We start from the raw sequence: 26570 nt of genomic DNA, 5'->3' as shown, positions 1-26570 counted from the left end.
AGCCTTGTTTAACCGGGTGACGCCCCAGCCGGCATGAATTTTGTCATGTTGTACCCTCATTTTGTATATTGGTTTAAGCCAGTAAGAATACAATTTGGTCGGCTAAATCCCAAATTGCCAGCCCATCCTCATTCGTTCAGTATCCAGGCAGATACCGAACAGTGTGCACAACGAGAAGGTGAGGATTGGACATTAGGTCAGAAGCCCTGGTCAGTTCTCTGTATTCCTTTAAAGACTATGTGGAGGTCTTCTCTCATTTATACAGCTTTGACCCTTAGTACCCCTAACATAAATATATGAACATAAATATTATATAAATTTAAATAAAATGCTACATCAAACGCATGGAACGTGTATGTTATCAGTCATTGTTATTCATGTACGATCTATAATTGGCAGCAAAATTAATCTCCGATGTGTTGAGTGATCTTTTGAGACTTTTCCATATGTCACACGGATGATCCCTTGGTTTCTGTTCAGGCCACGTCTTGAGCAGATAACTACTGCAGCTTCTTTGATGTTGCAGGAACAAAAATCTTCTTCCAAGTACGGCATAGTACTTTTATCCCTTATGAGATCCGAGTGGCTTTCAAACCAATAAAGATCATCTGCAATTTGTTAAGATCACTGAAGAATAAAAATGCTTTCTATAAACATCCTGGAGTTTACAACATTCCTGCTCTTGTGGTTTGAATTATATAGGACAAACTTCTAGAAGTCTAGAGATAAGAAAAAAAGAACATATCAGGGACGTTAATAACAACAGAGAAGACAATTCTGGCTTGGCGCTCCATTTTTCTAATACCAATCATAACATCGAATGGGATAAAAGTACTATGCTGCAGCTTGTTTTTTTATCTTTTTTAACCTGTTTTGTCACCTTGTATGCCCAGACGAAGCCAACAGTCAAATCGGTCAAACTAGTAGGCTATTACTTTACAATAAAAAACCTCCAACTAGTTAAACACCTAGTTTATGTGTTTTGTATATAATCAGTGGTCAAAAAGAACATTACAAACACTATTTCAGTTATACATTATATTCAAACTTTTATTTTTAAATTTCTTTGACAGTTAGCATCTGCATGATGCAGATTGAGAATGACAACATACCTTACCATTTGAAAAATCTGTTCAGATCACAGGTAGGAATATGAAGAATACTTATAACAGTTTTTACACCTGAAGGTCACAGTTATTTTTTCATTCTCAACATAATCCCCCTTAAGACATACATTTATTCCAGCATTGATCCAGTGCCATTATCCCATTCTTGTAGTAGTGCTCAGTAAGATCTGCAAAATACCCCTCTACAGCTGCAATCACCTCAGTCACCTTTTCGAAGAAAAATGCTGACCAGTGAGGAAGAGTTTTAGTTTTGGGAAGAGATAGAAGTCAGAGAGAGCCAAATCTGGGGATTAGGGTGGATGTTCCAACAATTCATAGTGCAAATCCCTTAATTTTCCCATTGCCAAAACACCTTTGTGGCAGGTGCATTGTCCTGATGAAAGACGATTTTTTTCTTCTGCAAACCTGGTCTTTTCTCAGGAATTTTTTCGTCTAGTCTGGCTAAAAGATCGGAATAATGTTCCCTAGTTATTGTTTTACTCTTTTCAAGATAATTAATAATCAAAATGACTAGCATCCCAAAACACCGATGCCATGACCTTTCCTGCTGATGGAACTGACTTTGTCTTCTTTGGCGTTGAACAACCAGCTTCTGTCCACTGTTTTGACTGCTGTTTGGAATCTGGTGTGTAATGGTGAATCTAAGTCTCATCCATAGTAATAAATCGATGCACAAAATCAGTTTTATTCTTGTTAAAAGCGCTCCAAGCACTGTTCAGAGATTTTCATGAGAGTGAGTTTTTGGTGAGTTTCAAGATGGGTGCTGTGAGGCATCCATCTTGTGCAAAGCTTTTCATATGCAATTCTTCATGCACAATATATCCTATGCATTCTTTTGAAATGCCTATATTCTCAGCAATTTCATGCCCTTTGACTAGCCGGTCATCCAATATCATATCATGCACGTGATTTCTGGTGTTGTTACACTTTTTGGACGTCCTTCATGTGGATCATTTTCAAGGCTGGGTACGGCCACGTTTAAACTCGGCAGCCCATTTCTTAATTGTCGAAAATGAAGGAGAAGATTGCTCATATACTTTTATGAACTTCAAATGAATTTCTTTTGGTGTTAAACCTTCTTTTACAAAGAATTTTATAACACCATGATACTCAATTTTATCCATTTCAAGGGATACAAACAACACTTTTGCTTCAGACAGCTGCATAAAACAAACTACTTGATAGAATGACTTGCAATTTTACATGGATGCTTATGACAGGAAAGATGTACCAGCTTAGAAAAAAAAAAATCTTGCCGATAGTGTTGCCATCTATGGTCGAGGTTGAGAACGTTTCAGACCACTCTCATACATATTAGTAGATTGTGTAAATAGAATTAATCATGGCATAAATCAGACTTTTAAATAGCCAAGTTAAGGTGATCATTAGAGGCTATTAATGCCAGTCTATTGAGTCACTCTTAGTCAAAGAATAGAAATTAAAAGAAAGAGGAGTTTGACTCAGGTGTGACTGAGTAAATGATGTCTCTGCCTTATGATCAGTAAGTTCTTTTTCTTTTTAAATCCCACTGTTGATATGAATGTTTGTGAAAATATTTAGATGATTTTAACACCTGATATTGCAGTTACTGCTCTATATAGTGGAGGCCAAAAATGGCTTGAAAAAGACCATATTTGTTCCTCTGAGAAATAGGGTTCTTAGAATAATTATCAGAGGAACAAATATGGTCTTTTTCAAGCCATTTTTGGTCTCCACTATATAGAGCAGTAATGTGTTGCAGGTTTACAGTGTTTAGCGATTAGGATTATTGTGGAAACAATGATATGAAAATAATAGAAGGAGCAAGAAAATTGATTAAACGGTTAGGTATAACATATTGTAAAATACAACAAAAAGCTGATGAAATTTTTGTCGTTATTATTCTGTAATTAATATCTATCTTATCCTGTTAACTAAATCAATGATATGTACCATCAATTGGTGTTCAGGATATTATGACATCACTACATTACTTCAGAAGTAAAACACTTGACCAAAGACTAGAGACCGCTGATATGAGAGTCCTGAGAAAGATTAGAGGTGTGAACAGATGGCATCAATGGCAATATCATATTAAAAACGAGGATATTTGGAAAGAACTTGACATTGTCGGCATCCAGGAATGCATTAGCAGAGCTAATCTCAGGTGGTATGGTCACTTAAACAGAATGGGCAAGGCAATTAGCAAAACAAGTGTTCTTTTCCAGGTTGGCAGGAAAATGACCCAGAGGAAGACCAAGATATAGGTGGATTGATACGGCACAATGTACCTTAGACGATAGAAATATAAGATCTGATAATGATAATATTGGAGTCTTGACAAGTGACAGACTTATTTGGAGGAAAATTGTAGATACGAAGTTAGTAATGATATAAATTTTTCATGTAGTACTATCATATCCTTTACAACCCTTGAGGGTACATGTCAGGAATTTGATGATGATGATGACAAATAGTTGAGAAATCATAGGAATATAACAAAGATCTGTATTTAAGTTTTGTAGATCTGGAAAAGGCATAAGACAAGATGCCAAGAGAAAAGTTATTCAAAGCACTAGTTATATGGTGTCAATGGGGCATTATATCAAGCAATATTTAGTTTATTTAAGTTGTAAGGCAGTCAGAATTGAAGGAAGTACAGGAAGATGGTTTGATGTTAAATCTGGTGTCAGACAAGTATGTACATTATCCCCTCTGTTAATCATTATCTATATGGATCACATTATGAAGGAAGCAGTATTAAACCTGGTATCAAAATTGTTAATCTCAGCTCTTTAATTTATGCATATGATGTTATACTTTTAAATAAATCCAGTACAAGTCTGCAAGATTCTCTGACTAAATTGAATAGCTGTTGTAATAAATTTGGTATGAAAATCAGCAACAACAAGACAAAGACAATGAAATTAGGCAGAAACATTGAAAATATCAATTGCATCGTGAATGCAAAATATTTCAGCTACTTAGGCACATTTTTAGTGAAGATGGTAAATTAAATATGGAAATAGACAACAGAATCAATAAAGCTGGTATGGTAGGAAGTCATCTGAATAAATTTATATGGAATAAAAGAGAAATTAGTCAAAACACTAAATTAGCTGTATACAAGACATGTTCAAATCAGTTTTAACTTACAAATCTGAGAGATGGGTTAGAAATAAATCACTTGACCAAAGGCTTTATTGATCACAGATATGAGACACCAGAGTAAGATGGCATCACTGGCAATATCATATTAAAAATGAGGATATTACGAAAGAACTTCAGATTGTTAGCATCCAGGAATGGATACCATCTGAGATAAGATCTGATAGCAGATCTAATCGCAAGTGGTATGATTGCTTAAACAGAATGGGAGAGGAATGATTAGTCAAACAAGTGTTATCTACCAGGTTGGCAGGGAAAAGACCCAGAGGAAGACCAAGAAGTAGGTGGATTGATACAGTAAAAAGTGCCTTAGAAGACAGAAGTATAAGATCTGATAATGTCGGAGTCTTGACAGATAACAGATTGATCTGGAGGAAAATAATTGTTAAGGAAGTTAGTAATGATATAAGTTTTTCATGTAGTACTATCATAATATCCTGTACGCTTCTTGAGGGTATTTGATGGTGATGATGAAAAGGTTACACCATCACTGATTTCCAATCGATGCTTTTCCTCCAAATTAATCTGTTATCTGTCAAGACTCCAACATTATCAGATCATATATTTCTGTCTTTTAAGGCACTTTTTAATGTATCAATCCATCTACATCTTGGTCTTCCTCTGGGTCTTTTTCCTGCCAACCTGGCAAAGAACACTTGTTTTCCCAATCTTTCCTCTCCCATTCTATTTAAATAACCATACCATCTGAGAATAGTTCTACTAACTCATTCCTCAATACTAACAATGGCAAGTTCTTTCCTAATATTCTCATTTTTGATATGATACTGCAATTGACCATCTGTTTGTGCTACTGATCTTTCTTAGAACTCTCATATCTGTGGTCTCCAGTCGTTGAACAAGTGTTTTATTTCTAACCAAGCTCCCAGATTCATAAGTTAAAATTGGTTTGAATACTTTTTGTATACAGCAGTTCTAGCTTTTCTAGTGTTCATAAACATTCCTATTTCTATATGCCTGGTAAGATTCATTTCCTTCTTTGCTGTTTAAATCTCCAACAAGGACTACTTTTTCTTTCTTTCTTTTTTTTTCTTTTTTTTGTCAGCTGCCTATTCTAATGACTTGAAAAATTCCTCCACTTCTTCCTTAGAAGAACATTCTGTGGACGCATAAGCACAAATAAGTTTCATTGTCCATTTCCTCCATTTTGTGCCTATGTGTCCAAAGGCAATATATAATTTTCATGGCGATAGATAATCTTCATGTGTTGAATGCTATCACTACTCCTTCCTTTCCTTGATCATCATTGCATGAATATCGCATCCCATACTCATTATTTAATAAGATCTCACCTGTTTTTGTCTTCTTTGTCTCAGTAATGCTAATTATGTCAACTTGTTACCTTTCCAGTTCTCCTGCAAGTTCAATTTCTTTTCCATTAATACTCCTTATATTGATGGTGCCTGTCTTCAGTTCTTCTGATATTATTCTTCTTTTAGATGTTCAGTTGTAGCTTGTTCCAATAGCTGGCTTTTCACTGTTTGTCTTGGTTCCTTGAAGAAAACAGTGGGGACTTTAACTGGGCAGTGCCCCCAGCTAACATGAAATCTCATGTTGTACCAGCATATGCATTTGTGGTTTAATCCAATAGAGAGTACCATTTGACTAAGTCCCAAATTGCTGACCCATCATTGTTCATCCAGTACCCAGTAGATACCAACCAATGGGGGGTGCACCATATGAAGGTGAGATTGAACGTTAGGTCAGAAGCCCTGGTCAGTTCTCCACATTCCTGAAAAGTTATGGAGGTGATTTGGCATTGACCTGTTAACTAAATAAATATCAAAATTTGTTAATTCATTAATTCTATCATTTAAATTAATAGAAATGATCAGCCATTCCTGTAATTCATTATCGGTATTGTAACTTATCACTGATCAGTGTCTCAAACCCTGTCAGAAATGTGAAAATTTTGAACATTGCATTACTATATGTCCTTTTAAAACTTTTACTGAAGAGTGGAAGCACAGGTAGAGCCAATTAGAACAGAATATATGTTGGAGAGGCATAGATGAGTTCCCAGATCTTCCATTAAAGTCTAATAAAGAAGGTGCTTTCAAACAAACTATACTTGGTAAAATCACAAAAAGTGCATGACAAAATCAGCCAGAAAACCCAAAAATTCCAGAACATCAAGAGCCACTTTCCTGGTCAAATATGGATGGAACAACATTAATTGAAATTAACAATAATGAATCTAGTATACCAACTGAATGGGTACAAGACCAAATCCAAACAAATGAAACTGTTATACAAAGAGAAATCAGAAAAGAAACAGAAAAGCAAGTAAGGCATCCGAAAGAATGAATATGAAGACAAGATCAAAAAGAAAACATGAATTAATAAAATAAAAAAACTGAGGATAAACAAAAAAAATGTAAAAGATAACTAAAAAAGGAACAAATTATAAAAGATGTAAGGATGTGGAGAATAATATGGATCATCAAATGAAGACTCCTCAGGCCCAGAAGAATTTATGAACTATGAGGGAACCCATCTCATGCTGATAAAGGGAAAGCAAGAGATACAATTAAAGAAAAAATAATAAAGTTTACTGATGCAAAGTTTTCTCAATATGATTATTCATCTATATGGAGAAAGAAAAAAAAAACTAGCTTTGAAATCAAGAGCCATAGCCATGAAATTGAAATAATGGCAAGCAACTGGAAAAAACTGGAAAAGAATTTACAAGAAGCAAGCTACACTATTGATCCTTCACAGATTGAAAACCTCATCGGGTGCATCTGAAATTTAGAAGTTAAAGACTTATCAGGGACACTTCGCTAATCATATCACTTCTCTTCTGCATTGCCTCATTAAATGTACAAGGATCCCACGGGCCTGTTAAACAAGAAGCTGTATCAAAACGTATGCTATTGTTAAACTGTGAATGAAATTATTTTGTATGTTTTTGTTCTTCATTCACATTTAACATAATATACCATATACCAAGCAAGACTTGTGTAAATATTATTTAATGTAAACAACTTATTTTACAATTTAATATTCATATAACTACCTTTAATTTTATCTAATATTTAATTAATTAATCAAAGATATATGTATTAATAATGAAAAGACTGTATTAAATATTATTAAGCTATTTTATTTATTACTATATTAATATTATAAGAACTTGTATTTGATAATTTAACTGCTCATTAATTGAAATGTAAATATTCTCTATTCCTATTTGTAGAAGTTTAACATTATGCAATAGCTCAATTTTATTATGTTTTGTTTTGTTGTCATGGAGACGTATGTAAGTGAGCGAGCGCGAGTTTGGAACAGTGCGTCAGGAGAATGTTGATTGAAAGTTTCAGTTAAAGAGATCACGAGAACAATTTAGGCAGGAAGAACGGATATATAAGCGAGGAAGAACGCTGAAAATGGAGATTAGAGAGGGAAGAGAGAGAGGATTGGCATTCGGTTGGAATCAGAGGATATTCTAATTCGGCATTCGGGAATCAGAGTGTGATAATAGCAAGTTGGCAAAATCACTCAAGGAGCTAATTAATTAAAGTCTACTAGTTGAGAGGCGGTTAGCTAATAAGTTGTAGAATAACAATTATAGCTACGGAAGACAGCTGAGTGACTACTGAATGAATAGCGATACTAGAGTTGAGATTTAATTTCAGGGCCGACCTTTCAAGGACACATGGAATCTTTAAGCATAGCACGGAGTAACTAGAGAATAGTAGATGCTGTAAAGTTAAAGTTTAACGATAGCTGTGTTTAGAATTATAGTGCCTAAAGAATTAATTGAATGCCGGAGGAATGAACAACTGTGCATATAAAACCTCAAGAATTATTGTTTGTTGCCTTAATTCATGAGTGATCAGTAGTACTTCATGCAAGAACGTTTGTTTATGTGTATAGTGACCGATGATTAATTCGGTTATTGCTTAGAAGATTTATTTAATGAGCGCCGTATACTGTTTAAGTGTTTACAGTTATAAAAAGTGTTTACGTATAAGTAGATGAAGAAAAAAGATTATCGATAAGATTATTCCAACCTTTAATAATTCTATACAGAGAAGTGTGTGAGTTTCATCCTAGAATTTCCCTATACTAACAGTAACTATTGCGAAGATTAGCTAAAGTGTAAATTTAAAAGTGTTTGCTTGTAAAGAGGCGTTACTGCGATTTTATTGTATTTGGAACTTAAGGAACTGTGAGAAGACTGTATTAGAGATAACAAATTTACCATTGTCTGAGTTTGTATGACAGTATTATCAGAAAGGCTGAAGTTTTTGTAATAACTTAATTAATGATTTGATCTTAAGTGTAAAATTTGTGATTCTGAAATTAAATGTTTGTTTTTGTTAATCAAAAGTTGTATTTTGCCTGAATCTCTTTTACTGCACCATTCATAAAATATTCGAACCAAAGCGGGTAAATTAAGTAAGTTAAATATACTCGGCCAATATATATATAATAACAACATATAAAGGAAGGGTAGTTGAGAGTTGGTTTATCTTCAATTCTTGAACTAATTCAGATATAAAGTGGCGCAGTCTTTAAATATAAATTTTCTTTATATTTGAATTAGAAATCAACTTACAACTTATCAATTAGTTAAGATCATCGTAATAGTAATCATGGAACAAGTAGAGATCAGTTCTGAACCATGGTGACTTCCACCAAATTTCCTGTTGACCTTTTCAACCAGACTCTCTATTCAAACTGGAATAATGCTATTGGGACACATGGTTAAAATTCAAACAAGCAGTAAAACAGAATATGATTGAATGGGGAAAGGAACAGTTTTTCCTCAAAAGAAAAAGTGTTGAAAGACCTGTATAAAGAGAGAAGTTGGTTCACAGCAAATAGAATGCAGAAACATTAACATAGAGATAAAAGTGGAAAGGCAGAAAAAAGTGGAAGAAAGAAAGAAATTTCAAAATAAGAATATAGCAGCACTTAGCAGATAGGCCTTCAGCTGTATTCTCCTTCTTCTTCAATAGGGAGTTCATCAAATTCTACAAAGAAAGGACTATCACCCAAATCTGCATGAATAGGGAAGCCATGTCCACCACCCAAAACATCTTTGACTCCTTTCAAAAACACTATAAAAATTATTTGAATAATAGAACTGTAGGAAATTATAACTCTTGGAACATTAATAGCTTTCCTGTTCATATCCAAGGACTCGTCAGACACATTGCAGTAGCCAAAGTTACCACAGCCTATAAAGAATGCCAGACAGGAAAATCCCCAGGACTTGATGGTGTAGGGATAGAACTTTACCCCAAGGCCTGGAATTTTGTTCTTCCCATTCTAGTTATACTGTTTGATTCTTTTCTCTCTGCAGGACACATACAAAGTGAATTTGTAGCAAGCCATACCATCATTTCAAAACCTAATGGAGATCATTCCTTAATCAACGGCTGGAGACCTATTTCTCTATCTAATACCGACTACAAGATATTTTTTGCATTATCAACAACAGGCTCTGAAGGCAGGAATGAGGTACATAATTAAAAGCAAACGCACAGGTATATGGAGTTCCAGGCCAAGCTGAAGAATTTAATCTGTTTTTGCTACTTTATCTACTCCACTTAGTTCATATAAAAAAGTAGCCAATGGCAGTGTTATTGATGGACCTTATTTAAGCATTTAATAATGTCTGGCATCCCTTTCTGTTCCACATCCTTCAGCAAATTGGTGTGGGCAAGAGGCTGCTAATTCAACTATCCTATGCCAGTTCAACTACCTGCCTCCTATTTAATGGATTCCTATCAGATCCAGTAAAAATTCAAAAAGGAGTCAAGCAAGGTTGCCTTCTTAGTCCATTACTCTTTGCATTGGTTCTTGAGTCTTTCTCGTAGTCGACAATACACGTGCTGTGCAAGGAATTAACAGTTCTTTTCCTCAGTTATGAAGGAAAATAAATTATTAGCATATGCCGACAATACAGTAGGCACTTTGAGGGATAACGATTCCATGTACATCCTTTTTTTTTTTTGTATTTTGAAAATTCAATGAATAAAATCAGTGGATTAACTGATTTTACTCATTCAACAAGACAAAAGTAAACATTTTTGGAAAGTGGAATCACAGAAGCATCCCCCTTTGGACCAAGAGAGAATCTCTCACTATACTTGGAATTCCCAAGAATTCAAGAACTCATCATCATCAAATTCCTGATATGTACCTTCAGGCGCTGTACAGGATAATATGATAGTACTACGTGAAAAAGTTACATCATTACTAACTGCTGATCAACAATTTTCCTCCAAATTAATCTGTTATCTGTGAAGACTCCAACATTATCAGATCTTTATATTTCTGTCTTCTAAGGCACTTTTTACTATATTAATTTTTTAAACAGATATGTCCTAGTAAGTCAGTGGGAGTTCCTTAAAGTGATTAGAGGTGTTGTACCATGGTTAGAAGTTATTATTATTATTAAATATTCCATTTTGTCCAGTCTGCAGTACTTGCCAGCTATGAGTGAGTGTATTTGTCAAGCACTGCACTAAAGAATACATTTCAAATTAAATATGAATTTTACACTACTTATAAATTTATATAAAGTAGCAATGATAATTTAATGAAACATAAATGTCTAATCAGAAGTGTTTATTTTCATTAAAAATCACAATAACAATATTTTTTAGATAAATTTATAGCACCAATTTAATGATTTCAACAAAAGGAAGAATTGAGTATATATGCAATGAATTTGTGACTATTTTGAGCTTGATGATTCATCATTCTCATTTCTTATGTTGTGTGTGGTTCAGTAATAGATAAACAGTATTAAATCTCTTTACTACTAATTGCAGTCTAATGGCTAATTCTTTTTTGCACTAAAACTATTACTTCTGCATTATATCCTAGCAATGTTTTTGACTTACAAATATTTATTTATTATGAGAATGATATATCTTTAGATACTTTCAGTGTAATAAAAATCGTTGTTACAATGTTACAATTTGATATTTTACTCCCTAGATATTGCAGTCCTTCTTATAATTTTCCTTCTCAGCTCATTACTTTGAAATATATAGCTTCAGTGGCTATTCAGAAGATTTCATGTAATCCCAAAACATTAATCATTTGTGGAAGTTACACTATTGGCAAGGAAAAAGTATTTTTAGGTAATTTTATTTTTTAACATATTTACTGTATTATAAAGATATATGTTGCAAGTTACACTTTTTACAAAATATAAGAATTTAAGTTTTGAAAAAAAAAAAAAGAACATTCTTGGAGAGAATGTTTCCTTTTTTATGCATAAATAACTGCAACATTTGTGCTTAATTTGTACAAGGGTGACCCAAAGGTCTTTGAAATTTTCATAATTCAATGTTCATAAAAATTCAATTTAGTAATGCCAATTGCTTTCTGTGCTTCTTATTAATAAACATTAATATATAAATATTGTGTAGCCTGTACCATAGGCATGGATAATTATATTACAAAAAAGGAAATGTTTATCCTGAAGAAAATTAGGCAAGTTGATTCAAAGAAGATAAGAGCCTCTGTAGCTCAGTTGGTTTTGATGGTGCCCTTTGTTTGGTTTGAATCCTATCTAGAGCAAAAACCTTTATTAGGACTTTTCAATTGAAGGTAAGTTAGCTAGACTCATATGGTGGTAGGTTTTTCATCCTGTAAAACAGGTAAGTGTGCCAGAAAAACATGCAATCTGCAGCCATAATATGCTATGCTGATAGGATTAATGAGCCTAACTTGCAGGCAGAAAATGAGAATTAGGGGGATGACTGCAATAACAAAACCATATTAAAAATATAGATCCTAAAAGGAAATTTGACATTACTGGTCTTTAAGAGTGTGTACAGTGGTAAGATTAATTAAACATTGGAAAATTAGAAAATGCATACGTGTCAAGCATGCTAATTTATATACACCAGTTATAGTTCCCAGTTACTGGTTTCATCAACTTTTCTAGTATTCTGGTATATAATGATATGCTATGTAGTCCCATGACTAGAATGCATAAATTTATTTAAAAAAGAATATTGATACAATTGGAGATTCTAGCAATAATATTACATTAACATTTACAGTACAATATGTCAACTGTGTTTTGAATGGAGAACCTGTGGAACAAGTAAAACATTTCGGCTATTTAGGCACGATTTTTACTGAAGATGGTAAATTAAATATAGAAATAGACAACAGAATCAGCAAAGCTGGTATGGTGGGAAGTCAATTGAATAAATTCATATGGAATAAGAGAGAAATTAGTCGGAACACTAAATTAGCTGCATACAAGACAGTGTTCAAACCAGTTTTAACTTATGGATCTGAGAGCTGGGTCAGAAGTAAAACACTTGACCAAAGACTAGAGACCACAGATATGAGAGTCCTGAGAAAGATTATAGGCGTGAACAGATGGCATCAATGGCAATATCATATTAAAAACGAGGATATTAGGAAAGAACTTGACATTGTCAGCATCCAGGAATGCGTTAGCAGAGCTAATCTCAGGTGGTATGGTCACTTAAATAGAATGGGCGAGGAAAGATTAGAAAAACAAGTGTTCTCTGCCAGGTTGGCAGGAAAACAACCCAGAGGAAGACCAAGATATAGGTGGATTGATACGGTACAAAGTGCCTTAGACGATAGAAATATAAGATCTGATAATGTTGGAGTCTTGACAAGTAACAGACTGATTTGGAGGAAAATTGTAGATAGGAAATTAATAGTGATGTAATTTTTTTCATGTAGTACTATCATATCCTGTACACCCTTTGAGGGTACATAGCAGGAATTTGATGATGATGATGATGACATTTACAGTACTAACAAAAGACACAAAGGAGCTTGGAGAAAATCCAGTCATAACAAACCCACTGCCCTTATGTAGAAGTGTTTAATGAAAACACTATGAATAACTTAAAGAACATTTTCAAATTTCTCTTCACAGCTACAGTTTCTTCGTGATACCAAGAATTGAATAAATTATTTGCTTGAAGTGAAAGAAATAATCTATAGATTTTATAACAAGAACTGGGGGGGGGGCTCTTCCCTGACGCCCCCTCCCTTCCCCGAGTTCTGGACTGGTAGGCCGGTTCTCCTTGAATTCTGATGACGCGAATTTTGAAGTCTCGACACTCAGGGTAGCCCTGAGTTTCAAAACATATCAACAAACGTGACACAAAAATGTTACAAAAAAGCCTTATCATTTTATATTATAGAGTAGATTTATAAAAGGAATTTATAACAAGCCAAAAAGAAGACAAACAACATCATGCAAAAAAGATAAGACGCAGTTGGGCCAGCAGACTTGCTCGTAAAACATTAAATTAATTGCTGAATGTTAAATCTCAACATACTTATATGAAGAAATGCTGCATACCTGGTATTTTAGTCATTTTCTTCTTCTCTTCAAGGATTAAGCATTTGCCTGTTCTGGCTTCACTAGTCTTTAAATCTTGCAGATGGTGCTTCCCCCCCCCCTCTCTCTCTCTCTCTCTCTCTCTCTCTCTATGGTCTTTATTTATCCAGCTCTTTTGGCATCTTTCATTTTATGGTTTATTTTATCATGGAAAATTGGACATTTATGAAGGAATGCTGTCTTTTTGTCAATTAAAAAGAATTGCCAAAAGGATAATAATTCATCATCATCATCAAATTCCTGCCATGTACTCTCAAGGAGTGTACAGGATATGATAGTACTACATGAAAAATTTACATCATTATTAACTTCCTATCTACAATTTTCCTCCAAATCAGTCTGTTACTTGTCAAGACTCCAACATTACCAGATCTTATATTTCTATCATCTAAGGCACTTTGTACCATATCAATCCACCTATATTTTGGTCTTCCTCTGTGTTGTTTTCCTGCCAACTTGGCAGAGAACACTTGTTTTGCTAACTGGTAATTAGTTTACGTAATTAACAACGCATATAAAGTATATTAATTAAAGGTAACTTTAATGAATAACTTCTATATTTCGACAACGTCACATTGCCATCTTCACCGAACATAAAGATATGGTATGTGCACGCAAGCACTAACAAAATCAAATGAGGAAGAAAGCAAGAAACTAATATTGTTCCTAAAGTCCTAATGGTGCTCTCTGGCGGGCTAATTTGGTTGTCTTGGCAGTTGGGCTGAAGTTCTCATAATGTAAGTCTCCCAAATTTGGGGTAGTTTCATGCACCCAAATTTGTTGAAGTTAGGAACGTTTTTTAGAACTGCTGATGATTCCTTGAATAATCTCTCGTATTTAATCTTGCTGTGGTGTATTATTTTTGTTTTCTTCCAACGAATTCTATGGTGGGTATCTAAGGCATGGTCTGCCAGCCCAGAGCGGCTGTACTGATGAAACCGTATGTAGTCTTTGTGTTCTGAAATCCTGATATTTGTTGTCCTGCCTGTTTGGCCAAAGTAGGACAATTTGCAGCTGCAAGGGACCTGGTATACGCCAGGTAGATCTAGGGGAAGTGGTTGGTCTTTGGTAGAGCGGATAAGGGATGCCAACTTTTTATATGGTCTGTAACAAGAAGTAAGGTCATATTTTTTGAGGATATTGGTTATTTTCTCAGAGATGCCCTGGATGTAGGGAATGGTGATAGATTTGGTGTAATCTTTATTGTGGAGGGGGGGGGGTTGTGGTTTACTGGTTTTAGTATTTTTTGGATTTTTTGGGGGTTATAGCCATTGGCTAAGAAAATGTTGAGGATGTGGTTTAGTTCAGTAGTTAGGGCCTTGTCATATGAGCAGATTAATTTTGCCCTGTTATATAGTGTTTTTTTAACCCCATATTGTTGTGAGGGGGGGGGGTTGCAATTGAATGTATCTGCCAGGCTGTGGTAAGGAAGTAGAATTCTTTATCAGGTTTTCATATTTTTTCAAGTGCCGACTTCATATTGAAGCAATTTCGTATTGTGTTAAATTGAAGCACCGTTTTACTTCACAGAAAGCTCTGCGCATTTATAATCGCACTAGCTTCACCCTGTTAAGAGAACAAATGACCGCGACACGTGTTCTCCTTGCCAACGAAAACAAAACCTTACGGGTGCTAGAGGAAAAGCTTTCGAATACACTCGGCCATGATCTTTGGACGATACTTTATGACGTCTCATGCGCATCGACAAGAAAAGAATTCGAAAAAATACGAAGTCAGCACTTGAAAAAATACGAAAACCTGATAAAGAATTCTACTTCCTTACCACAGCCACCACTCAACACTGTAGTCGACCTCTCGTCGGTAGTTTTAAAGCCTGAAGCACTCACAACACTTGCACGTGGTCACAATTTCGCCCTAGCTCCTAAAAGAATACCTGCTGAGGAAATCATGATCCAAATAGAATGTGGAATTCGCAACCTTCCTAACCATGTCGCGAATAATGTCAGACTGGATGTAGTCAGTGTTCTCACTAAAGCCAAACCTCCTAAAACCAACTTATCCAAAGATGAATATGCAGCCCTACAAGAAATGAAGAATACCAAAAAAATAGTAATCACCAAAGCGGATAAGGGAAATGCCACTGTGGTGCTAAATCAAAAGGACTACAAAGGTAAGCTTAATGCTTTAGTACTAGACTGTACTACTTACCTCCCTATTGAATATAATCCTACCAGCTCTCAGATTAGAATTCTCCACAGACTCCTTAAGAAAGTCACTTCTTGGCCTGTGGAAGTCACTAACAAACTAAACCCCCCATTACGTCCTATAGTGGATGGCATTGATTCCCCCACATATAAATTAGCCAAAGATTTAGCCAAAACGCTCACACACTATACTGGCAACACACCATCACACATAAAAAACTCAGCCCACTTTAAAGCCAGTATAGAAAACCTCTCGCTCCAACACACTGACATAATGATCAGTTTTGACGTCTCCTCCCTATTCACTAATGTCCCACTCAAAGAAACCCTAGAGTTCATCCAAGCCAAGTTTTCTCCCGATATCTCAGCCCTATTTCAGTTCACAATGAACTCAGGCTATTTCGTTTGGCAAGGAAAATTCTACAAACAGATAGAAGGGACAGCCATGGGTTCACCACTTTCCCCACCCTTGGCCAATTTCTTTATGGAGACCTTTGAAGAGAAAGCCTTAAACTCCGCCCCACAAAAACCCACTATTTGGCTTCGTTACGTGGATGATGTGTTCGCTATTTGGCCACATGGCTCAGACTCACTCCACTCCTTCCTAACACACTTAAACAACCCCAGAGTCCAGTTCACCTTAGAAAAAGAGGAAAACAACACCCTCCCCTTCCTAAACATTTTAATCACTCGCCAGCTTGATGGATCTTTGGTTTTCTCTGTTTACAGAAAACCCACCCATACTGGCAGATACATTCACCAGCAATCCCCCCCCCCTCACAACAATATGGGGTTATAAAAACACTATATATATAACAGGGCAAAATTAATCTGCTCAGATAACAATGCCCTAACTACTGAACTAAACCACATCCTCAACACTTTCTTAGCCAATGGCTATAACCCCCCAAAAATACTAAAACCAGTAAACCACAACCCCCCCCTCCCCCCTCCACAATAAAGATTACACCAAATCTATCACCATCCCCTATATCCAGGGCATCTCTGAGAAAATAACCAATATCCTCAAAAAATATGACCTTACTTCTTGTTACAGACCATATAAAAAGTTGGCATCCCTTATCTGCTCTACCAAAGACCAACCACTTCCCCTAGATCTACATGGTGTATACCAGGTCCCTTGCAGCTGCAAATTGTCCTACTTTTGGCCAAACAGGCAGAACAACAAATATCGGGATTTCAGAACACAAAGACTACATCCGGTTTCACCAGTACAGCCGCTCTGGGCTGGCAGACCATGCCTTAGATACCCACCATAGAATTCGTTGGAAGAAAACAAAAATAATACACCACAGCAAGTTTAAATACGAGAGATTATTCAAGGAATCAGCACAGCTCTAAAAAACGTTCCTAACTTCAACAAATTTGGGTGCATGAAACTACCCCAAATTTGGGAGACTTACATTATGAGAACTTCAGCCCAACTGCCAAGACAACCAAATTAGTCCACCAGAGGGCACCATTAGGACTTTAGGAACAATATTAGTTTCTTGCTTTCTTCCTCATTTGCTTTTGTTAGTGCTTGCGTGCACATACCATATCTTTATGTTCCTGAAGATGGTAACGTGATGTTGCCGAAATATAGAAGTTATTCATTAAAGTTACCTTTAATTAATATACTTTATATGCGTTGTTAATTCCGTAAACTAATTACCAGTTATGTTTGACCAACGTATAAGCCTTGCTACTAGAACTTGTTTTGCTAATCTTTCCTTGCCCATTCTGTTTAAGTGATCATGCCACCTAAGATTAGCTCTGCTGACGCATTCCTGAATGCTGACAACGTCAAGTTCTTTCCTAATATAATCGTTTTTAATATGATATTGCCATTGATGCCATCTATTCACGCCTCTAATCTTTCTCAGGACTCTCATATCTGCGATCTCTAGTCTTTGGTCAAGTGTTTTACTTCTGACCCAGCTCTCAGCTCCATAAGTTAAAACTGGTTTGAACACTGTCTTGTATACAGCTAATTTAGTGTTCCCACTAATTTCTCTCTTATTCCATATGAATTTATTCAATTGACTTCCTACCATATACCAGCTTTGTTGATTCTGTTGTCTATTTCCTTATTTAATTTACCGTCTTCACTAAAAATCGTGCCTAAGTAGCTGAAATGTTTTACTTGTTCCACAGGTTCTCCATTCACAACACAGTTGACATTTTCAATGACTCTGCTTATTTTCATTGTCTTTGTCTTTTTATTGCTGACCTTCATACCATATCTATTACAACAGTTATTCAATTTAGTCAGAGAACCTTGCTGATTTGTAGCGGATTTATTTAGAAGTATAACATCGTCCGCATAAAACAAAGAGCTGACATTAACATCTCCAATTTTGATATCATGTTTAATACCACTTTCCTTCATAACGTGATCCATATAGATAATGAATAACAGAGGGGATAATGTACATCCTTGTCTCACACCAGATTTAACATTAAACCATCTTCCTGTATTTCCTTCAATTCTAACTGCTGACTTGCAACTCAAATACAGACTAAGTATTGCTTGATATAATGCCCCATTGACACCATATAACTGTAGCGTATTGGATAGCTTTTCTCTTGGCACCTTGTCATATGCCTTTTCCAAATCGACAAAACTTAAATACAGATCTTTGTTATATTCCCATGATTTCTCCACAATTTGTCGTAAAGTGAAGATCTGATCCTGACAGCCTCTATTTGGCCTGAATCCAGCTTGTTCTTCACCAAGCTTTTCTTCCACAATTCTTCTCAACCGTTTCTCAAGTATACTTGCATATATCTTACCAGGAACAATCAGTAGGGATATACCTCTGTAATTCTCACATTCAGTTTTATTTCTCTTTTTATATATGGGTACTATTAGAGCTCTACTAAGAGTATATGTGTTGCGCAGTGGGCGGTGGCCAGGAGACAGATCTGGAAGGAAATGTCATCAGGAAGGTGAGAGACTTTAGATACTTAGGTTCAACAGTGGAAGAAGATGGAGGAGCTGAGAAGGAAGTGGGATGCAGGATACAAGCGGGTTGGAGGAACTGGAGGGAGATGGCTGGAGTGTTATGTGATAAGAGGGTGCCAATCAATCTGAAAGGCAAAATTTATAGGACAGTAGTGAGGCCAGCTATGACATATGCTATAGAAACTGTGGCCCTGAGGAAAAATAACATCAGCAGGATGGAAGTAGCAGAGATGAGAATGCTTAGGTGGATGTGCGGTGTGACCAGAAAAGATCATCTGAGAAATGACTATGTCAGGGGAACAGTGAAAGTTACGAACTTAGGAGTGAAAATACAGGAGGCAAGGTTGAGATGGTTTGGTCATGTGATGAGGAGGGAGGACGAATATGTGGGAAGAAGGGTCATGCAGATGGATGTGCAAGGAAGGCGTTAGAGTGGGCGGCCAAAGAAGAGATGGAGGGAGCTGGTAGAAGAGGACTTGAAGATGAAGAACTTGGATGTGGTGACAGCCCAAGACAGGAAGGTGTGGAGGAGACTCATAACAAACAGTGACCCCACTTAAGTGGGAGAAGCTGTAGAAGAAGAAGAAGATTAGAACTCTACTCCAATCATCGGGAATTCATCCCTCTGTCCAGGCTTTCTGAACTATGCAGTGCAGCCACTGTAAGACTTTTATACCACCATACTTCAGCATTTCTGGTTGAATATCATCTACTCCTGCTGCCTTTCCACATTTCAAGCCTTTGATGGCTTTTTCTACTTCAAGTATGGATATGCATTCCTGAATGCATGCCTGGTCAGTGTTTTTTATTACTGTGCTATCACTGCTTGTTTCATTTAGCAAATTTTCAAAGTAATTACTCCATACTTCAAGGATATCTTTTTCTCCCGTTTTCATGTCACCTTTATCATCTCTAACTCCTTTTACAGCACTCTTTCCTCCATTCCTAAGCTTCTTCAACAACCTCCAGAATATTTTGCCACCTTCTTGATATTTATTTTCTATGTTCTTGCCAAAGTCCTCCCATGACTTTTGTTTAGCTAGTTTTACACATTGTTTAGCTTTCTTACATTTGTCTCTGTATTCTCTAAGAGCACAAGCTGACTTATTTGACAGGAACTTTTGATATGCTTTCTTCTTTTCCTTCACTGCCTCTTTAACTTCCTGTGTCCACCATGGAGTTCTAATTTTTCTATCCTTGCAGACAACTTCACCGCATGCCTCTCTAGCTGAATCAATCAGGGTTTTCTAATTAGAAATTTATATTTTTAAAAATCCAAATGGTTCTGAAAAAAAAAAAAAAAAAAACCAGTTAACTAGACTTAAAAAAAAAATTGTTTTTGCTTGGAATCATTATAACAGATAGGAGTTATTCTTATGTACTTGTCTTAGCTAAGCATATAACAATAATATCAAATAATATATCAAAGTATAATAACTATAAAAAGTTAGTTGTTTGTTGCTTTAAAGAAATTTATAGCAAGCTACTCCTGAGATCCCAATGAGTTTGCTATCAGGAGAGTCAGCTATATACATCTGCTCTTTTAAGAGTAGACCTCATTATGTTAGAATTTACATGCAAACTTCATAAAATGCTTCTGTATTAAGAGCTACAATTTCAATATATACCATAATTAGAAATGCATAATATCTTTAATTATAGTAGCCTTTTATACAAGTTTGACCTTTTAGAATGGTTATTTCTCTTCTAACATCACTCAATAACTGGAAACCATGAGAATTTCAACTACCTCCTCAAAAAAACAAAAAAAGGACATATACTGAATGTTCTAGATAAAAAATAAGTTATTAGAAATTTTGTTTGGTATAATAATTGGAACAGGGCTTAATCCTTGTACTTGTCTGGCTACCATATACAATCATATCTGCTGTTTGAAACAGACCAAAGTTTGCATGTGAAGTTTTCATTAATGATAGGAAATGAAATACATTTATAATTACAGAATTGAAATAATATTCTCAAAAATCATTATAATGAAGGACATTATGCATTCCACAGCACCTGCAATGATTAGACAACAAACCTAAACCACTTTTGAATGTATTACTTTCTGTGAGTAGCATATCACAGCATATGATCACAGTAATAAGAGATTTATGTCTTTTCATTAACTGGGAAAAATGACAAGTGAAGACCCACTGACAGAAATAGTGAATTACTTTTTTTTTTCTTCAAAATTATCAGATTTATTCATATCTTGGGTGTGCAATAACATCAGAATGTCATAAATTTAGTTTAATCCTTTATCCAAGTGTAAGCAAACAAAGTTTGCACCTGAAAATATCTTCAGAACTTCCATCATCAGAATGTCAAATTGTTAATAGGCTCAGAGTTAATTTTAAAGTGATGATATATTTTATGTAGGAAGTGCAAGCTTGTTTAAATATGAGTAGAGAATGTGTATAACTGAAACATTATTTGAGGCAAATTATAAAAATTTTCAGAAAGTGTGCGGAAGTGATAGCAAGGAAAAGCGTTTGATTAACAATAAAGCATGCGATAATGATGTTAAAAACCTTCTTAAAAGCCTTCTTAGATCCTTCAAAATACTTTGCCACCTTCATGATATTTCTCACTTATATTATTTTCAAAATTTTTCTACGATCTTTGTTTAGCTCCTTTTGCATGTGACTTATCTTTCCCTAACATTTTTTTCTGTTTAAGTAATCTATAAGAATGCATGCTGACTCACTACCCAGGAACTTTCTGTATATTTCTTCTTTTCGTGGTCTGTTTCTTTTAACTTTATTCACTGTAGAGTTATTTTTCAGTCCTTGCAGATATCTGTGTAATGTAGTCATTGTTTTCTTATAATTTTCCTGCTCAGTATTTAACATTTAGTTCTCTTGATTGGTCTTGAAATGTAGAGTCAGATTGACATTTTACTTAATTTGAGACTATATTTCACATCTGGGAAGTTAGAAAGAAGTTTACCAATTGAGTACCAATTATTCTTTTCAACACTACTTATTTTTGTCCTATTTTAAGGATAAAAATGAGTATATAGTTTCACATCCCTTGTATATTTCTGTATATTTGACTAATCTGCAGACATGACTGCCAACAACACCTTATAGAGTACTCTTATAAGATTGTCTTGTTATTTCTATGCAAATTGATGTACATTTTTTATTTTGAAACATGGTGTTAGCAATGACATGGTATCCCATGTAGAAATTCAGCATTTCATGGCATTGCTATTAGCTTTATCCTTTTCTTCAAATTTCTCATTTCTGTATATGTAGAAATTCATTCCATTCATTTTTTAATTAGCTGTTTAACTCTCGAACAAAAATACAAGAACTAGTCTTTCATTTTTCTTTGTTAGCTGTCCTTTCTAATTTAATAAAAAAATTCCTTTACATCTTCCCTAATAGAACCTTCTATAAGCCGTAGGTATGAATGAATCTATGTTGCTTGGTTATCTTAGATTGATAGTTTGGTTTGAAAAATATGCATTTAAGATATTCATATTATTATATGAAACTCTGTATATCTATATAGTTTCACTACACCATTTTTAACTTATTTGAAGGAAAAAAAAATAAATGTATTTCTATGGTTTCAGCTGTAGCTGATGCAATAGGCTGCAATGTTTGGGCTGATACAGGAAAACAGCGAATATTGAATTGTTTAGAAGATAATCACATCACTTCACGCTTAGTGAAAAACAAAAAGAATGCCCAAGTGCATGTTCTTCCAATGCAGTCATTACAACCATCTGTAAGCTATGTAGTGTTTTAAATGAAGAAATATTTATATATATAAATTTGACATATGTATATATATATATGTGTATTCTTCTTTTTTTGACTAACTGAAACCTAGAAAATAGATAACATATGTCAAAGCTAAAATTGAATGAGTGATTATGATAAACAAGAAGACCATTGTTAAACCATGAGCTCTGAGCTAATTCATCATGATCCATTTTTCATAATATTTATGTATTATCCTGGTTCAAGACTTGGGACTATTATTGCAAATTTTAGAACATGCACTTACTTGCCTGAGTTACCTGCTTAAAGTTACTCCTATACAACAACAACAACAAAAAAAAAAGCTTCCACATTCACTTCTTCACCAACATGATTTGTCACCTTATTACCAACATAAATTAATGGGAGATGAATTTTGTTGCCCACCAATCTACTTACCGGAGGCTTGAAGTGGATTGAAATTCCATGTTTGATCTCTAATGCAAGACTTCAAGATTATGTAAAAAAATAAATAAAAATTACCATATTTGCCAGCATATAAGATGCACTTTTTTTCTTTGAAAATAGGTCTGAAAACAGGGTGCGTCTTATATGCCGATACTCAGCTTTTTATTACTTTCATTTCTGGAAATTTTCTCTGTTCCGAGTTACGCGATTTCTTTCTTGCTTCCTTGCGGTGTGTGAGAGCATTCCAGTTATGTTATGTTGAGTTCAGTGGATGCGCATGCGCTGTCATTGACGATCGCAGCTGTGTTCTTGTTTTCATTTAAACTTTCCAATTGTTGTCGAGGTTGTTGTGAACGATGATAAATTTCTGCCGTTAAATTTTCTCTAAATTTCTTAGCAAATTATGGCTGAAAAACGTCGGCATTGCTACAACATTGCATTCAAGCTATGTGTGATTGCTTATGCTAAAGAACATGAAAACAGGGCTGCAGAGAGGCATTTTGGGCCATCCCAAACTGAGAAAATTATAAGAACTTGGCAGAATCAGGAAGAGGAACTAAAAAATCTTTTTTTCCTAAAAAATGTAAGTCTTAAGGGAGATTATGTTGAATAATAAAAAAATAATTTTGAAATTATAAATTCGTTTTTTCATTGTTAGGCCGAGGACTTTTCAGACCACTCTCGTACAAGGTGGTATCAAAAAATTTCGAGACTAGGTTTGTAATATGCCAACAGATGGCAGCACAAGGCTGCACGCACAGTCACAGGGAGCACCTACCTGCATAAGTTAGTGCGCCAAAAGACATCATCCTGGGTACATCGGGAGCTGTGCAACTGATGCTATTCTGACCACCTGCCTTATCACATCTGCGATTTCATCATGGACAGCAAGTTAGAACAAAGAGCAAATGTGAAATTCTGTATGAAACTGGGCAAATCTGCCACAGAGATGTTTGACATGATTCGGCAAGTTTACGGCGATGCTGCAATGAGTCGTTCGAGGTGTTTTCAGTGGCATGTGTGCTTCAAGAGCGGAAGAACATCACTGGAAGACAATGAGAGATCAGGAAGACCTTCAACGAGCTCAATCCCCAAAAATGTCAAAACCATTCGGCAACTTATGCATGAGGATCGTCTGAGAACACTCCACAACATTGCTGCCATTGTCTGTGTGTCATACGGAACAGTCCAGACAATACTCACGTGTGATTTGAACATGCGCCGTGTTGCTGCCAAGTTCACCCCCAGGCTGCTGACCCAGGAGCAGAAGCAACACCGCGTTGAAGTCTGCCAAGAAGTCCGTCAGCGTGCCATGGATGACCCATTCTTCATGTCGAGGATCATTACCGCTGACGAAACTTGGGTGTACAGGTACGACCCTGAAATGAAGCAACAGTCTTCACAGTGGAATAGCCCATCATCTCCACGACCGAAAAAGGCGAGGCAGGTCTGCAGCTCAACCAAGTGCATGCTCATCGTCTTTTTCAACATTCATTGCATTGTGCATCGAGAATTTGTCCTCGGGATCCAGACTGTCAATAGCGAGTTCTACTGCCAGGTTTTAAGGCATCTGAGGGAGGACATTTGATGAAAGTGACCAGATCTGTGGCGCGCAAAAAACTGGATGCTCCACAACGGCAATGCACCCTGTCACTGAACTCACCTCACACGTGAGTTTCTTGCCAGAAACAACATGATCTCACTTCCGCACCTACCCTACTCACCAGATTTGGCTCCTACAGACTTCGTCCTCTTCCTGAAGATGAAGATCCAGCTCAAAGGTCACTGTTTTGACACCATTGCTGAGATCTAGCACGAATCGCAGAAGGTGCTTGACATGCTTCGAAAAGAAGACTTCCAGGACACATTCCATCAGTGGCAAGAACGCTGGGAGCGCTGTATTGATATGCAAGGGGACTATTTTGAAGGTGATAGTGTGTAAACGTAGATAAATAAAGTAATTTCTCGTAAACAGAGCTAGTCTCAAAACTTTTTGATTCCACCTCATATATTGGATCAGACAACATGTTCTGAATTTTGACTTGACAATGAGTATTTCTCATTGTAGCTTTAATAATGTAGTTTCGATAAGTTTTCATGGAATCTGTAGTTCTTTCATTGCAAGAAATAAGTTAGATCTGTCTATGCTATCATATGCAGTTCTAAAATCTATGAAAAGATGGTGTGTTTCAATTCCAAATTCATTACATTTTTCAAGTAATTAGCATATATTAAAAATCTGATCATTTGTAGATCTTCCTTGATGGAATCCACACTGATAATCACCAATAACATTCTCTACATAGGGATAAAGTCACTTAAATAGAATGTTAGAGAAAATTTTATATAAGTTGTACATAGTAATTTAATTCCTCTATAGTTAGAACATATCATTACATCACCTTTCTTATGGATGGAGCATATGACTCTCAGATTCCATTCGTCTGGAATTGTTTCATTAATCCAAATTTTTTTGATAAGTTGACATCCCTCAGTAGACATCCAATGCAAGAAAAGCAAGTAGCTTTATTGTACCACTAAATAGAGTTACAGACACAATTAGAACCTATGTGCTACAGTATGGCTCAAAAAAAAAAAAAAAGTACTTAACTTCAACACTCGTTTACTCCATAACATACATAACATATATTGTTGTAGTTATCAGTACTGTTTCCCCCCCCCCCCCCATACTGTATATGTAGTGACAATTAGTGAAAATTGGAGACATCTGGAATGAAAACTTCCTGACTCTGCATAATGATAAGTAACTTTCCCACAGACACTATACTTTATCATTAAGACAATACTAATTTTACAAGTAAAATTTATTAATAGAAAACATTCAGACTAGCATGCCACATATATTTAAATATTCTAAAAATGTGCCTGCTCAGTGCAGAAGGGACATAATATATCATCAAGCAAGTTTTTTCTTATAGGGAAATGATGGAAACGTGAACATAAATGTGTTAAATCTATGATATACACTGATATTTTCTATTATATTTCATTTTTAAATATTATTGATTGCAGCCTATTAAACTGATTTCACAGCCCACCGATGGATCACAACTCGCAGTTTGAAAAACACTAGTCTACATCATCTGAACTACACTTTATCTAAAGAGATCTGACATCCAATGCCAGAGAATGCCAAACCTAGAATACCCTATTTTTAGTCAGTTGTGATTCAAAATTTCTTTTACACATTTTGTAGCATTCAATTATTGTCCTTATCACATAGTTTTTATACCTGCTCTGACCTCTTGGATTATTTGAAGCTGATTTTCACCATTCATGATTATCCAAACAGGAAGTCATCTACCTTGAAAACCTCAGTGCAACTTGGCTTTCCTTTTCTAATAATGACCTAACCACAATTTCCTTTTCTAGTTAATAATGACCGACCTAATCACAAATTTACTAACTGCACAACAGAATACCACATAATCCTTAACGTCCACTTAACAATGGACTTGATCTGAACCAGTTTCTTTTCTAAATATGTTGTGGATATCAGCTGTCCTCTTAGTAACTCAGGCCACAAAACTTGTCCAAGTTTTCTTTACTGCAGAATTGCTTTCATCC

The 26570-nt window shown here is 35.5% G+C and overlaps 1 protein-coding gene across 1 annotated transcript in view; it reads left to right on the top strand.

Moving 5' to 3' along the window:
• Positions 1-26570, top strand: part of LOC150107318 (uncharacterized) — a 123033-nt gene that overhangs the window by 71142 nt on the left and 25321 nt on the right. Inside the window, exons 6-7 of the mRNA XM_090391184.1 lie at positions 11253-11398; positions 22385-22539. Coding sequence (XP_090247310.1) covers positions 11253-11398; positions 22385-22539 — 301 coding nt within the window. The remainder of the gene's footprint in view (positions 1-11252; positions 11399-22384; positions 22540-26570) is intronic.

This window comes from Typopeltis vanoorti, chromosome 4 (assembly GCF_054136105.1).
Source record: "Typopeltis vanoorti isolate ZY-2024b chromosome 4, IOZ_Tvanoo_1.0, whole genome shotgun sequence".
Classification (NCBI taxonomy): Eukaryota; Metazoa; Arthropoda; class Arachnida; order Uropygi; family Thelyphonidae; genus Typopeltis; species Typopeltis vanoorti.
The sequence above is the reverse complement of the archived record's forward strand: the minus strand, read 5'-3'. Positions and strand labels throughout refer to the sequence as shown.